This window comes from Podarcis pityusensis, assembly GCF_964106645.2.
Source record: "Podarcis pityusensis genome assembly, chromosome: 12".
Classification (NCBI taxonomy): Eukaryota; Metazoa; Chordata; class Lepidosauria; order Squamata; family Lacertidae; genus Podarcis; species Podarcis pityusensis.
The window spans coordinates 4118071-4133251 of NC_138037.1; the positions used below are offsets into that span (position 1 = coordinate 4118071).

General features: G+C 47.1%; 1 protein-coding gene across 1 annotated transcript; it reads left to right on the forward strand.

Moving 5' to 3' along the window:
* Positions 1–476: 476 nt before the first annotated feature.
* On the forward strand, positions 477–10553 carry LOC308459059 (zinc finger protein 646-like). The gene is made up of 4 exons (XM_080974117.1): positions 477–767; positions 4392–4518; positions 6143–6256; positions 7751–10553. Exons 1-4 carry the CDS (start codon positions 732–734, stop codon positions 9679–9681), a joined length of 2208 nt encoding a protein of 735 aa, XP_080830243.1. The 5' UTR covers positions 477–731; the 3' UTR covers positions 9682–10553.
* The last annotated feature ends 4628 nt before the right edge of the window (positions 10554–15181 follow it).

The following is a 15181-nucleotide window of genomic DNA, read 5'->3' on the forward strand; positions in this document are numbered from 1 at the left end:
TTCTGTTTATGGTCTCTCCTGTGTCTCTTTACTCCCCAGTTCTTTGAAGTCAAAAAATCTTCCTTGCAGACGCGGAGACGCTCACAATTTGTGCAGCACTCACTCCGTAGCCGAATAGATAACATGCCCTGCCGACTATAAACAAGTCTATTTTGGCAGGACAAAAAAGCCAAATTCTGAGTTGAGGAGCAGCCAGCCGCAGCATCTACACGCGCCGCCATGTATATATATAGGCTGAAGTATGTGCTCAACTAAATGTTTGTATAAAACATCTTATTTTATAAACGACGAAGAGGCAACAATATATTATTTCTCACACTATCCAACCTCTGCTTAAAACCCCCCTTTCGAACAGCAGAAAGTTCTTCCTGGTCTCTAGCCGGAATCTCCTTTCTTGAATCCACTGGTTGCAGGTGTGCGAGTTTGCATCCCCCGCTCGTTTCCCCCCTTTGCACAACGACCCTGCGATTTAGGCGCGGCGGAGGGGACGCCACCGGCCCAAGATCGCGCGCAACGATGGCAGTCAGGGGTTTTGGACCGGAGCTTCCCAGGTCCTTAATCCGAGCGTAAAGCGCCTTCTCCGCGCGTGGCAAGGCTCAGCCAGAAAGAATGGGGGGAAAGAAGAATGTCTCGCCTTCTCCACGCCTCTGAAAGCCCTGGAGCTCCGCCCCGGCAGCCCAGACCGGAGGTGCTGCGAGGAGAAGCGTCCAGAGGCGGCGGCGAGGGGCGCCATGCCTGCCCGGGAAGCAACAGGATGCGCTTCGCAGGTAGGAGCGCAACCGGTGCAGTTGGGGTGCTGCTGGAGAGCCTGCAAAACTTGGGGTGGATCCCTGGATCGGGAAGGTGGCAGTTTCAGGCTACTGGGTGAAAGAGATCCACTTTTCAAGGCTTAGGCCGACCCGGATGCCCTGGCAAGGAGATGGGCTGCCCGCGCGCGCGCGCAGTTTTTGGAGACCTGGGGTGACTTTGGAACCGGCCTCCTTAGCCAGGTTTTTTAAGACCTTTGGAGGCAACCGAGCATTGGGAAGATTGTGGCGAACCACCCGCCCGCCCGCCCGATATGTAATTCAAAACAATACTAAAAATAATTTTAATGATAATTACAAAAGCAGAAAGTTGCTGGGGTCTCTGGTTTCCTCGCCTTATTACAATCTAGGACGCGCGCCCCACCACCCGGTTTAGTTGGGGGAAATAAATAAAATGAGGACGGAAGAATGGGGAAGAGTTTAGGAGTGCAAGGAAGTCATAGCCAAGTTCGGATTTCCCTCCACGACGACTACAAAAATATCAAACGCAAAATTCTTTAAAATAAAATACTTTTTTTGAGGGGTGCGCCCGCATGCTGGTGCTTAAACGCATGTCTGGTCTGCCTGTTGGGCAATTCAGCGCTGCCTTTGCTCATCTGCATATATACTGTATTTCCAAATATTTTGCACTTGGAGCTCCTATCAGCCGCAGCCAGCAGGGCCTTCAGATCTGCTGTGCTGTGCTGTAATTTGAAACTTCCAGTACTGTGTCTACCTTAAAGGGTTAAGGGACCCCTGACCATTAGGTCCAATCGTGGCTGACTCTGGGGTTGCGGCGCTCATCTCGCTTTATTGGCCGAGGGAGCCGGCATACAGCTTCCGGGTCATGTGGCCAGCTTGACTAAGCCACTTCTGGTGAACCAGAGCAGCGCAGGGAAACGCCCTTTACCTTCCCGCCAGATCGGTACCTATTGATCTACTTGCACTTGGACGTGCTTTCGAACTGCTAGGTTGGCAGGAGCTGGGACCGAGCAACGGGAGCTCACCCCGTCGCGGGGATTCGAACCGCCGACCTTCTGATCGGCAAGTCCTAGGCTCTGTGGTTGAACCCACAGCGCCACCCGCATCTACTTTAAATAATAATAATTAAAAAATTAAATGAAGCTCAGAAATGAATAATTGGTAAATCTGCATGTATGCCTTTCTGGCTAGCAAATGGACTCTTCTCTCCCCTAGGGTAGATTTAGTAAGCGGTTTTTCTGGTGACTGATATGTTTCTATGTGGGTGGCGGTTTGGGGTGCGGTGAATCTAGTGTGTTGAGTTTAGATAACATTTGAGGACCTCCTAACGAAGCCAAGACTTAAATGTGGAGCCATGCATGCAAAACACCCGAGCACCTTCTAAACTTGGCATATCAAAGCACTATCATATCCAGCGCTTTTTTTCCTGGGGGCATGCTGGAGTACGCATACCCCTAAACATTTTGTGAATCTTAACGGGAGAAGAAACAAAAAAAATTTTTTAATGGAATATGCAGAAATGGCAAGACTGGCGGGAAAGATCAGAAACCAGGAAGACCCAAGTATTTTTAAAAGACTGGAATAACTTTGTAACATATTTGAGAGATCACTGTACACAGTTGAAATCATTGGCAGGCTGTTTAAGTTTAATAATGATATTGGAAAGTTGTTACTTTCAACTACAAGGAAATTCAGAAGGGAGGGACTAGAGGAAGTCAACCAAGAGGTTTAAAAGGTTGGATTTGTAAAGAATTAAGTTTGTTGTTATTGTTTATCTGTTTATTGTTCCTTTTTTCTTTTTTTGTTCATTGATGTATTTTTCTTTTTTTCCTGTTTTTGTGTGTCATTCTGCTTTGTGGTTTCTGTTGTAATTGTGGAAAATCTAATAATTTTTTTTATAAAAATGAAATCATTGGCAGGAATACAATGACATTTGTAATGTAACATGGATTTTGGATACTATGATTATATCACAGATAGATTACAGTAAATGATGCAGGAATAAAATTTAGAATTGGAACCCATAGAGGGAAGGAAGGAGGTCTCAAGGTTTGAAAGAACCATTTTCTTTTTTAATGTGTGAAAATGTTGTATTTATGGTGTATAACTTTTATGTAAAACTAATTTTAAAAAATGATTCCTTTTTTATTATTGTTTTAGTTTCTTCTCTAACATGGTGAATCATCAAATCCGTTGCTACCCCCGATGGCGGCCTTTTGTCCATTAACTGTATTTATTTCCCCCGATTTGAACTATAGAATGGTGATTTTCTTGAGTCAAAATGAGAGTACCCCTAAACATTCTTTAAGAAAAAAAGTACTGATCGTATCCTAGCGGTTCTCAGCCTGTGGGTCCCCAGATGTTGTTGGACTACAACTCCCATCTTCCCTGAGCTCTGGCCTTGCTAGCTAGGGGTGATGGGAGTTGTAGTTCAACAACATCTGGCGGAATAGCTCTGTCTTACAGGCCCGATGGAAGAAGGTTAAACCCTGAAGGGCCCTAGTCTCATGGGACAGAGCATTCCACCAGGTCGGAGCCATCACTGAAAAGGCCCTGGCCCTGGTGGAGGATAGTCTGACTTCATTAGGGCCCGGGACCTCTAAACTATGGTTGTTCATGGATCTTAAGGTCCTCTGCGGGGCAGACCAGGAGAGGCGGTCCTGTAAATACGAGGGCCCTAAGCCACAAAGGGCTTTAAAGGTCAAGACCAGCACCTTGAACCTGACCCTAGACTCCACTGGGAGCCAGTGCAACTGGTAAAGCGCTGGGTGAATATGCTCCCATGGCAGGGACCCCGTGAGGAGCCTCGCTGCAGCATTCTGCACCCGCTGGAGTTTGTGGGACAGTGTAGAGCGAATTACAGTAGTCAAGCCCATAGCTGTCAACCTCCCTTATTTGGCGGGAAACTCCCTTATCCCAGCGCCGTGTCCCGCTGCTGTCCCTTATTGATGATGTCCCTTAAATTTCCCGGGTTTCAAAGGAAGCAGCTCCTCTCCCTCCATCCCTGCCAGCCAGGGAGGAGGGAGGCTCCAACTGTGTTGCTTGGCTGCGTTGCTCACCCAATAAGGAGTCTAAGAACAACTGGGGGGTGGAGCTTGCATGCCTTGTGCCGATCAAATCGGCCGCGTTGCCTGGGGACTCGCCTTTGCTCAGCGCTTCCCAGCGGAGAGGTGACGGTGGTTTTCCTTGCTGCATCCCCTTTGCCGGGTTGCTGCGCTGTGGGGACCACTGTTTGAGGCTTCGTTTGGCTGCTGGCCGGGCTTTCTGCCTTTGGCTCGGAGGGGCTCAGAAGTCGAACATACCTGTGCCCAGAAAATCCCTTATTTTGGCTGCTCATCCCTTATTTTCGGGGCTGCTGGTCTCTTATTTACAAATCTGTAAGTTGACAGCTATGGTCAAGCCTGTTCTAGTGCAGGTTGTAAACCATTAGTCCAACCCCATGCAATGCAGGAATTGCAACGAAAGAACCCGTGATATCCAACTCTTAAAAAAAAATCCAACGAAGGAGATTCTTCCACTTTCCACTGTCAAACAGCTCTTACCACCAGACAGTTGTTCCTCATGTTTCGTTGGAACCTCCTTTCTCATCATGTGACTCTAAAATGGAAATGTTTCTCATTTCAGGCAACAGTGAGGTTTGAGGACGTCATTCTTTATTTCTCCAGGAGCGAGTGGAAGTCCCTAGCCAAGTGGCAGAAGGAGCTGTACTGGGAAGTGTTGACAGATAACTATGAAGCTTTGCTCACTGCAGGTAAGGAGAATCCCGCGGCTGAAAAAAGACCTCCGCAAATATCACAACTTGACTTTCTATCAATGAGAAAATGCAGATCCATCTTGTTCTCAAGATGTGGTGCATGCTCTAGATATCTCCCGCTTGGACTACTGCCATGCGCGCTATGTGGGGCTACCTTTGAAGGTGACCCGGAAACTGCAACTAATCCAGAATGCGGCAGCTAGACTGGGGACTGGGAGTGGCTGCTGAGACAAACATAACACCGGTCTTGAAAGACCTACATTGGCTCCCAGGACATTTCCAAGCACAATTCAAAGTGTTGGTGCTGACCTTTAGAGCCCTAAACAGCTTCGGCCCAGTAGACCTGAAGGAGTGTCTCTACCCCCATCGTTCTGCCCGGACACTGAGGTCCAGCTCCGAGGGCCTTCTGGCAGTTCCCTTCCCTCACTGCAAGAAGCCAAGTTACAGGGAACCAGGCAGAGGGCCTTCTCGGTGGTGGCGCCCACCCTGTGGAACACCCTCCCACCAGATGTCAAGGAAACAAACAACTATCTGACTTTTAGAAGACATCTGAAGGCAGCCCTGTTTAGGGAAGTTTTTAATATTTGATGTTTTATTCTGTTTTTAAACTGTTGGGAGCTGCCCAGAGTGGCTGGGGAAACCCAACCGGATGGGCAGGGTAAAAATAAACAACAACACAACTACTACTACAGTGGTACCTTGGTTTAAGAACAATCCTGTTTACGAATGATTCGGTTTACAAACTCCGCAAAACCGGAAATAGTGTCTTGGTTTGAGAACTTTACCTAAGAACAGAATCTGAACATTGGTAGGGCACTGGCGGTGAGAGGCCTCATTAGGGAAAGCGTGCCTCAGTTTAAGAACGGTTTTGGTTTAAGAACGGACTTCCGGAATGGATTAAGTTCATAAACCGAGGTACCACTGTATTATTATTATTCCTTAGTTACTTGTAACTAGGGAAGCCATTCCTACGAATTCATTTTGGCTGACGGCCAGAAACCTACTGCTCATCAGGATTTGAAATCTGCGGGACCAGAAATTCACAGAAGACTGGTGTAAATTTACAGACTATTTGAAAAGTAATTGTGATGATCGGTCTACGTTTGTAGGTTTGCAAGAAGTTTTGTGAGGTGAATTATTGGAACTATTGCAAAAATGGATAAAGGGGAGGATGGTTAGTTAAGATAATTAAAGGCAATATGCATTTAAGAAATGCATACGAAGTAGTTAAAATGGTGGATCATCAGAGGTGCTGATGGAAGTCCAAAAAAAAGATTGTATAAGTGGTGAAGTTTTGCGGTATGTATTATAATTTATATGTTAAAATTAATAAAAATTATTATATATAAAAAAGAAACCTGCTGCTCGTCTTCCGCCAAAATTCACTAGTCTCTTTTCAGGCTGGAAAACCTCAAAATCGTTGCCAGTGAATCAGAGTGGGGGTTTTTTAGGCGCAGGTAGCAACAGTAGATTAAGTGGAGTGTCTGAATTCACTTTTTTCTAAAAGAGGAGCTGATGAAGGAAGGGCGAAATCGCAAGCATGCAGAGAACAAGTCCTCTTTGTCGAAATATTGTTTCCGACGCTGTGTTTTCTGTCTCCCTCATTTCCCTCTGTGAGCAGGGCGGCCGGTCACCAAAGCAGAAGTTGTGGCGTGGCTTCAGCAGTGTGAACGTCTGGATATCGAAGGAACCCAGGAATCTAGATTCAGAGACCCTGATGCAAATGTTTCTGCAAGTGAGTGGAAATTAAAAGTGGAATGAGTTGGAAGGGCAGGGTGCTGAGACCCCAAATCTACACAAAAGCTCCGAAAGGGGGAGGACTCAGTTGATGATTATAACTGCGGAAAGAACAATGGCCAGCCGTTAATTTAAGTTAATACATTGCAAGGGGTGTAACCCGACTGGATTCTTACCAATCCAAATGGAAAGCTAGGTAAAGGGTAAAGGGGCCCCTGACCATTAGGTCCAGTCGTGGCCGACTCTGGGGTTGCGGCGCTCATCTTGCTTTATTGGCCAAGGGAGCTGGCGTACAGCTTCCGGGTCATGTGGCCAGCATGACTAAGCCGCTTCTGGCGAACCAGAGCAGTGCGCAGAAATGCTGTTTACCTTCCCACCACAGTGGTACCTATTTATCTACGTGCACTGGTGTGATTTCGAACTGCTAGGTGAGCAGGAGCAGGGACTGAGCCACGGGAGCTCACCCCGTTGCAGGGATTTGAACCGCCGACCTGCTGATCGGCAAGCCCTAGGCTCTGTGGTTTAACCCACAGCGCCACCTGCATCCCTAATGGAAAGCTACACTGCATGAAAAGCTAAGAGGCTTGGGGTTTTCCCCACAGGCCCTGATAGCTGTAGGTTATGAGAAAGCTAGAGCAATAATCTGCCAACGAATTTGGGATGTGGAACTGCAATGCTACGTGAGTGAGATGAATAAACACCCAGCAATGAAAGATAACGGGAGGGGATTTACCCCAGCAAATTATTTGTCAAAATTACAAATACAGATGGTCATTTACCCTCGCTAGGTTCAATGTGCTGGGCAGATTTGAGGGTAGACAATTCGCAGAACGAGTCTGCCCCTGCGGCTTGATGGAGGTAGAAACTGTCTCTCATGTCTTATTACGCTGCTGTTTCTACGGGGATATACGCTCGGTATTTATTACCCCTGCTATGCAAAAATCTCCAAATGAATCCGAACTTCAGTGTCTAAAATCCCTGGTAGAGGACAAGGATCTTGAGATCACGTTAAGGGTAGCCAAATTCTGTGCATTTGCCATAAAACTTAGGGAACAAGCTGTGCTATAATGCTTAAGGTTTTAAATGAGAATTTTAGGTTATATGTTAGTGACTACGTTTTAATTTATTTATTTTTTAACTGTTGCTATATCTGTATTGTCCCCATTATACCTACTAATTGCGAATTCAAATGTATCCCCTATTATGTTTTATGACTTCCTTGATATTGTATGTGGGCTGGAACCGGTCTGTGACCGAAATAATAAAATTCTATTCTATTGCAAGGGGCGCGACTTGATAACTCTTGAGGTCCTTGCCAACTCTACAGTGAAAAATTGCAAATGGAAGCTTTCTTTAAAAAAGGAATTGATGAACCTAAATTAGTTATGCCTACTAATGGCAATGGTTCTGCTCTGAGTACGGACGGATGCGACCCTTTCACCTGTTCCGTTGTCCACAGAGAAATAATTCCACGTTCTCTCTTCCCCTCCAGCAAACGACGGGCCCTCGAAGGCATGTTGTGAAGAACGCACAGGGCAGGCAGGATCTCAGGAGACGCTACGCGACAAGTCTAAGGAGGTAGTGACCCAACGCGGTGATATAGGGGGCACCCCCAAGCAGACGTATTTGTCAGCCGGACCACAAGGGAAGCCTGCAAAGGCTGAGCCTTTTTTGCACATCAAACATGTGCAAAGTCCTGCAAGCCCGGCCTGCTCCCAGAGGCCTGCCGTTCCACCAAAACAGTATAAATGCAGGGAGTGTGGCAAGAGGTTCCGGCTGGAAGGGCTGCTTCGAATCCATCAGGAGATCGCTGCGAGGAAGATGTCCGTTGCTTGCTCTGTCTGCGGGCTGTGCTTCACGAGCCCTTTGTCTCTGAGGATGCACCAGAGAACGCACCTTCCTGCTGTGGCGGACGGGGAGAAGGCCTCTCCCGGGAAGAACCGTCTGAGCGCGCAGCAAGCGCCTGAGAAGTTGCACCAGTGCGCAGACTGCGGGGACCGATTTCGTGGGTTCCTCGACCTCCTCCGGCACCAGAAAAGCCATGAGGAGGCTAGACCCCGGCCGTGCGTCCAGTGCAAGGCCTCGTTCATGCACCGGATCGACCTCGCCACGCACGAGGAGGGCCACTTGGAGGAAGCGCTGAAGAGGCACGATCGGCGCAGGCGGAAGTGTCTCTGCAAGCTCGCCTTCCGGCTGCACTTCGCGTCGCTGCTCGGACGTGGCGTGCGGGGAGACCAGGCCGCCTCGCAGGAGCAGGACCCCGAGCGACTGCACCAGGACGAAGATGTCAGAGGCGAGACGCCGTATCCCTGCACCGGATGTGGGCTGCTATTCAAGTGGGAAGAGAACCTCAAGGTACATTACAGGTACTGCAGTGCGCAGTGGTTGCAGAAGCCTCCGTTAAATGCCTCCTCCCCAGTTGCTCTGCCGGGGGAACACCAGGAAGCTAGCGACAAGCATGGGGTCGGCCGGCCGGCTTCCGAGGGCAGCCGCGGCGACACGGGGCTCCCTCACCCTCCCTCGCAAGCCTCCTCCGCTCAGCACGCTTGCCCGGAGTGCGGCAAACACTTCGCCTCCAAGGGCAGCCGCCGCAGGCACAGGAGGAGGCACAAGGCTGCGTTGCAGCGCCGCCAGATCGTGGCCCACACGGACGGCGGCGGCAGCAGCTCCGGCGGCCCCACCACGGCTTGCGCCACCAAGAAGCTGTACAAATGCCAGGAGTGCGGGAAGAAGCTGGTGTACAAGTGGCAGATGGCTGCTCACCAGCAAGGCCACGCCGAAGGGAAGAGTTTTATATGCCACCGTTGCGGGGAAAGCTTCGGGTTCAAGAGCGGTTTGCAGGAACACCGGTGTGCAGCAGGAGGCGCCGTGCCAGGCGAGGCCAGGCTGCTTTGCTGGTGCGGGAAGAGCTTGTCGAAGCTGTACTTTTTCAAGCATCAAGCCTTCCACGCGGGACTGAGGTATATGTGCCTCCTTTGCGGGAAGGTGTCGAGTTTCCAGAGTTCGGCCATCGCACATCGCCGCGGTCACGTCAGAAGGGGGCAGCTGTTCGCGGCGGCGAGAGGCTCCGATCTCCTTTCCCACACAATAGAAAAGGTGTACATTCCACAGGGGCCGCAGCTGCAGAATCCAGAGGAGACGGGGCAGCCCAGCGATGGGTTTCCAACCGGCCAGGAGGCCCCGGCGGAGGGTGGGAAGAGCCCTCGGCAGAAATGGAAGATGAAATCTCCCCGGTTCACCCTCCCGAAGCCCTTCAGGTGCAGGGACTGCGGGAAAGCCTTCGCCTACCTGGCTCGCCTGCTGTCGCACCGCAAGGAACACACGGGCGACTTCCCCTTCCAGTGTGCCGAATGCGGCAAGGGCTTCATCAGCAGAAATTACCTCAGCCTGCACTGGAAAATACACACCAAAGAGAGCGCGTGACCGCCTCTGGATCAGGGCCACGGCGTCCTCCTGGCTTTCCCAGATTCCACCTCCTGTCCTCATCCCCGACTGGGGCTGATGGGAGTTGGGAGCCCAAATGATATCTAGATTATTATTATTATTATTATTATTATTATTATTATTATTAGTACCCTGCCCATCTGGCTGGGTTTCCCTAGCCACTCTGGGTGGCTTCCAACAAAGATTAAAAATACAGCACATTAAAATGTCACACATTAAAAACTTCCCTTAAGTCATCTTGTGGATAAATATGTCATGAGAAATAAACGAAAACTCTTTGTGGCATTTGTGGATTTAAAAAGTGCCTTCGATTCGGTCGACCGTAACAAACTATGGACTAAACTAGGACACCTTGGTATCGACCCATATCTACTTACACTGATTCAAAGTTTACATTCTAATAACCAAATATATGTTAAAGTATCAAAAGATGGTAGACTTGCAGGTCCTATTCTGAATAATCGAGGAGTTAGGCAAGGCTGTATCTTGGCCCCTACCTTATTTAATTTATTTTTATCTGACCTACCATTATTTCTTCAAAACGCAACCACTCATACTCCTTATTTAAACAATAGCCCACTTTTTTTATTACTTTATGCAGATGATGCTGTAATTATTTCACTCTCTGTTTTGGGTTTAAAAAAATTATTTAAGAGTTTCTCAAACTACTGCTCTCTCAATAATCTCAAAATTAATTATGATAAGACAAAGATTATGCAATTTGGAAAGAGAGGGAACCCAAAAGGCTGTATAATCAATGGACATTCAATACAGGAAGTTCAGCACTTCAATTATCTGGGAATCACATTTAAAAATAATATGAATTGGAATACACATATATGTGCTGCAATAGTTAAGGCCAAAGCCCACCATATTAAATCCTACTTTTTTTCTCCAGTAGGAAACAGCTTTATTCCAGCTGTATTGCAAGTGATTGACATGAAACTTTGTGCCCAACTTCTATACGGCACACCAGTGTGGATTTCAGGTGACCTCAAGAGGTTGGATAAATTCCACGCATCCCTTCTGAGGTCATTATTAGGACTTGCAAACTCTGTAAAATATGAAACAATATGTTGTGAGCTGGGAATATTGCCTTTATCAGTAAGAGCATGGTTGAGGACCTTGAAATATTGGATCTTCCTCCATTATAGAGCCCTATCCCCTAATTCTCTACTTTACGATCTTTTAAGTGATAGTGCAATCTACAATCTATCATTGATTTGTAGGAGAAAACTGGATTCGATAGGGCTCACTCTAATTGATTTTGAAACCTCTGATCCCAAAGACATATGGGAAATTATCAGGAAGACTCTTACAGAAAAAAGTGTTCTCGCCATGCTTGAGGCTGCAAAGCACAGCACTTGCTCTCCTATCCACTTAAATCTTCCTTTGTGTAGAGATTTCTAAAAGGGATACATGACAAATCTGAAGAAACATGAATCGTGTAGGCTGTTTATGTTGGCCAGATTTAACCTGTTTCCCTCGGTGGTAGTGAGAGGAAGATACTTAGCTATCCCAGAATCAGAGCGTCTCTGCAAATGCAGAAAACAGGAACCCGATACTCTAGAGCATATATTCTTTTCCTGTGATTTTGGTAGTTATGCCAGAAAACAATTATTTGAGGCCCTAAAAGTTAATAGACAGATTTTTACTCAACCAACTGTTCAGGACCTGCTGGCGGACAGCGATGATCAAACCACTATAATAGTGGCTGAATTTTTAAGTGCTGTCCATGAAGAAAGAATGGGCCATGATAAAGAGACTTCGTGGTTTTTAATGGTAGGTGATGTTGCTGTGTTGTTGTATTATATGATCTATGTACATCGATTTATTTCTTGGAGTTAAGAATAGGACTGGGATAAATTGTGTTAGCTGAGCCCGTATTTTATACAGTCTGTATATGATGTTTGTTTGTTACTGTGTGGTGTGCTATGCCTAATAAAGGATTTAGAAAACAAAACAAAAAAACTTCCCTAAACAGGGCTGCCTTCAGACGTCTTCTAAAACTCTGGTAGTTGTTGTTCTCTTTGACATCTGGTGGGAGGGCGTTCCACAGGGCAGGTGCCACCACCGAGAAGGCCCTCTGCCTGGTTCCCTATAGTTTTGCTTCTCGCAGTGAGGGAACCACCAGAAGGCCCTTGGCGCTGGACCTCAGCATCTGGGCAGAACGATGGGGGTGGAGACGCTCTTTTAGGTATATCTAGAAAGGACCATGTTGACCCTGGAGGAAGGGAAGTGCTGCTAGCCGGCTGCTTGTCATGGGTGGGCAGAAGAATCTCAAGCCCGGGAACTTGAGAGCAGCTCCCAGAATCCTCTGTCATTGCGCAGGGTGCCTCTGAGCATGCTGTTCCTCAGCGCACGGAAGCAGCGCCCCTAGAGGCTGCTGGGAAAACAGCCCCTCAGAGCATGCAGCGAGTCGGAAAAGGGGTGAGCAAGACTCGAATCCATGCCATGCATTTAGAGGACGTTGCTTCTCCTACAAAATCCCTGGGAACTGTAGCTGATCCTCTGCGGAGCTACGGTTCTCCATGTACGTTAAGTGGTCTTTGCACGTCGGATGCAGATGTGACCTTAGTTAGGTGTCCTCTTTTTCTCGCTGTGTACGAGCCTCTCAGGTCACCCTCCACCCCACATAGACCTCTGGTTATAGGGTGGTATATAAATAATACTACTACTACTGCTGCTAATAATAATAATAATATATATTGCCCTAATGACCTAGATAGAGAAGCAGAGCTATAAATCTGCATCTGCTTTAAAGTAAGATTTCCACTAGTGGCTGATTTATTAATTGGCTTAAGTCATGGCCAAATTATCTCAGGTGATCAATTCTGTGGAATACTTAACTTGGGGTGCTTTGAGATTTTGAACGTTCTTCAATCAAATATGTGAACACAGATCTGCTCTAGATGGTGTGGTTTTTTTGTGTGTGTATGTGTGAATACCAACGTTCACCAGTGCACCCGAGTTGTCTCAATTAATTTAATTAGCAGAATTTGCCTGGAATGGGACAGCAATCCCCACGTGCTGAATTTCATTGTTCACTGTTCAAAGCAGAGGACTTATTAACTGTTTTGTTATTTGTCATTATGTTTTTATTATGCTTTTATTATTGACGTTCTGTAATGTGTTTTTAATGCCGCCCCCCATCTTGCCCTGGGATCTTTTGATAAAAGGGTGGTATGTAAGTTGAATAAATAAAATTAAAATAAAAGGCAAGTTGGGGTTCTCTTTAAATTTGCCTTCAGCTATCGGAACTGGAAATAAGCCAGGATTTTAACCATCCGATGGAGATTTCACTCTGCAGAGCGTTAGGCGTGGCGATGCTGTTATCTTTCACCATCCTGGATATACTGAGTTTCACTACAGTTCCCATCACTGGTGTCCATTTGACATTTTGGCTGGATGCTCATGGGAGTTGTAGTCCAAAGCAGCTGGGGGACGACACCAGGTTGGCTAAAGCAGGCATAGGCAAATCAGCCCTCCAGATGTTTTGAGACTACAATTCCCATCATCCCTGACCACTGGTCTTGCTAGCTAGGGATGATAAGAATACCTTTATTGTCAATGTACAACCTGTGTACAATGAAGTTAACTGAGCCTCAATTGCACTGTTATTTTCCGTTCATCAGCCTAACAGCCCACAGATAGAAGCTATTTTTTAGCCTTTTGGTACGGCTGATTATAGGACGCGGGTGGCGCAGTGGGTTAAACCACAGAAACTAGGGCTTGCCGATCAGAAGTTTGGTGGTTCGAATCCCCGCGACGGGGTGAGCTCCCGTTGCTCGGTCCCTGCTCCTGCCAACCTAGCAGTTCAAAAGCACGTCAAAGTGCAAGTAGATAAATAGGTACCACTCTGGCAGGAAGGTAAACGGCGTTTCCGTGCGCTGCTCTGGTTCACCAGAAGCGGCTTAGTCCTGCTGGCCACATGACCCAGAAGCTGTACGCCAGCTCCCTCGGCCAATAAAGCGAGATGACCGCCGCAACCCCCGAGTCGGCCATGACTGGACCTAATGGTCAGGGGTCCCTTTACCTTTTTACAGCGTCTGTGTATCTGTGCAGATCTTGATGTTCAAACACGCTCCAATCAGTACTTTCAAAACAATCCTGGAGCTGACTGAAAGTTCCCTCTGGCCAGATTCTAACTGTTTTTATAACTGGCTGAATTCTTCTCCTAAGGGGGATATACTTCGGACATAAAAAAAGTGAAGAATGGTCAGATGAACCTAAGTGGGGGAGGGAAATTGCCCTGTATGCCTGCTTCAGACTGGAATACACACGATCCAAAATATTATTCCCTTTAGTAGGGAAATTCACATACTGTTCAAACTTAGGAAAAACTGTCTTCAGGCAGGCCTGATTGAAATTCCTTGCCACAAGGAGGGCATCCTCTGGGTGGATTTGCTGCTGCCTAGAGATGATGTCATAGGGACATGGGTGGCACTGTGGGTTGCACCACAGACACTAGGACTTGCCAATCAGAAGGTCGGTGGTTCTAATCCCCGCAATGACGGGGTGAGCTCCCGTTGCTCGGTCCCAGCTCCTGCCAATCTAGCAGTTCGAAAGCACGCCAGTGCAAGTAGATAAATAGGTACCGCTCCGGCGGGAAGGTAAATGGCGTTTCCGTGCGCTGCTCTGATTCGCCAGAAGCAGCTTAGTCATACTGGCCACATGACCCGGAAGCTGTACGCCGGCTCCCTCGGCCAATAAAGAGAGATGAGAGCCGCAACCCCAAAGTCGTCCGCGACTGGACCTAACGGTCAGGGGTCCCTTTACCTTTAGAGATGACGTCATATAGCTTAGAAAGTGCCACTCTTAATTAATGAATGTTAGAAATTAATGAATGTTAGAAAAATGTTGGAATGAAGTTATATGGCTTTAGTAGAAATGTTATAAGGAATTAAGTATAAATAGATTAATAGACAATTAAAGGGAAAAAATAAGGTTAAAATGTGTTAAGATAATTATAGGATAGAAAACAGGAAGATGGAAAGGAATTGCTGGAAAGGAATGTATTGTTTTTGTATTGTATTGTTTATTCTTTTTTTGTAGTGTTTAAATTGTTGGAAAAGTAATAAATATTATTTAAAAATAATATTTAATATTTTCTGATTAGTTTTCTGTCACATAGTATGCGTTGACGACGAGGTATGACGGAAAAGCAAATAATAAATAAATAAATAAGGAAGGAGAGCCTGTTTCACCTTCTGAGGGAGTCCGTTTCACGGTCAGAACAGATCTTACTGCCATCTTCCTGAGGTTTAGTCGGAATCTCCTGTAACTCGAAGCCATGGGTTCGAGTCCTGCCCTCTGGAGCAGGAGAAAACCAGTTCGCTTCATCTTCCATGGGACAACACCTCGAGATACTTGAAGTTGCCTACGATAGCACCTCCCAGCCTTACTTTAACCAAACTAAACACCCCCAACTCCTTCGACTGTTCCTCATAAGGTCTGGCCTCTTACCATTTCGGCTGCT

Bases quoted from the DNA above. Each gene is read 5' to 3' on its own strand.
- LOC308459059 (XM_080974117.1), top strand. From the start codon at position 732: ATGCCTGCCCGGGAAGCAACAGGATGCGCTTCGCAG. The intron at 4,519-6,142 runs GTAAGGAGAATC...CTCTGTGAGCAG, and splicing joins TGAAGCTTTGCTCACTGCAG to GGCGGCCGGTCACCAAAGCA. The intron at 6,257-7,750 runs GTGAGTGGAAAT...CTTCCCCTCCAG, and splicing joins TGATGCAAATGTTTCTGCAA to CAAACGACGGGCCCTCGAAG.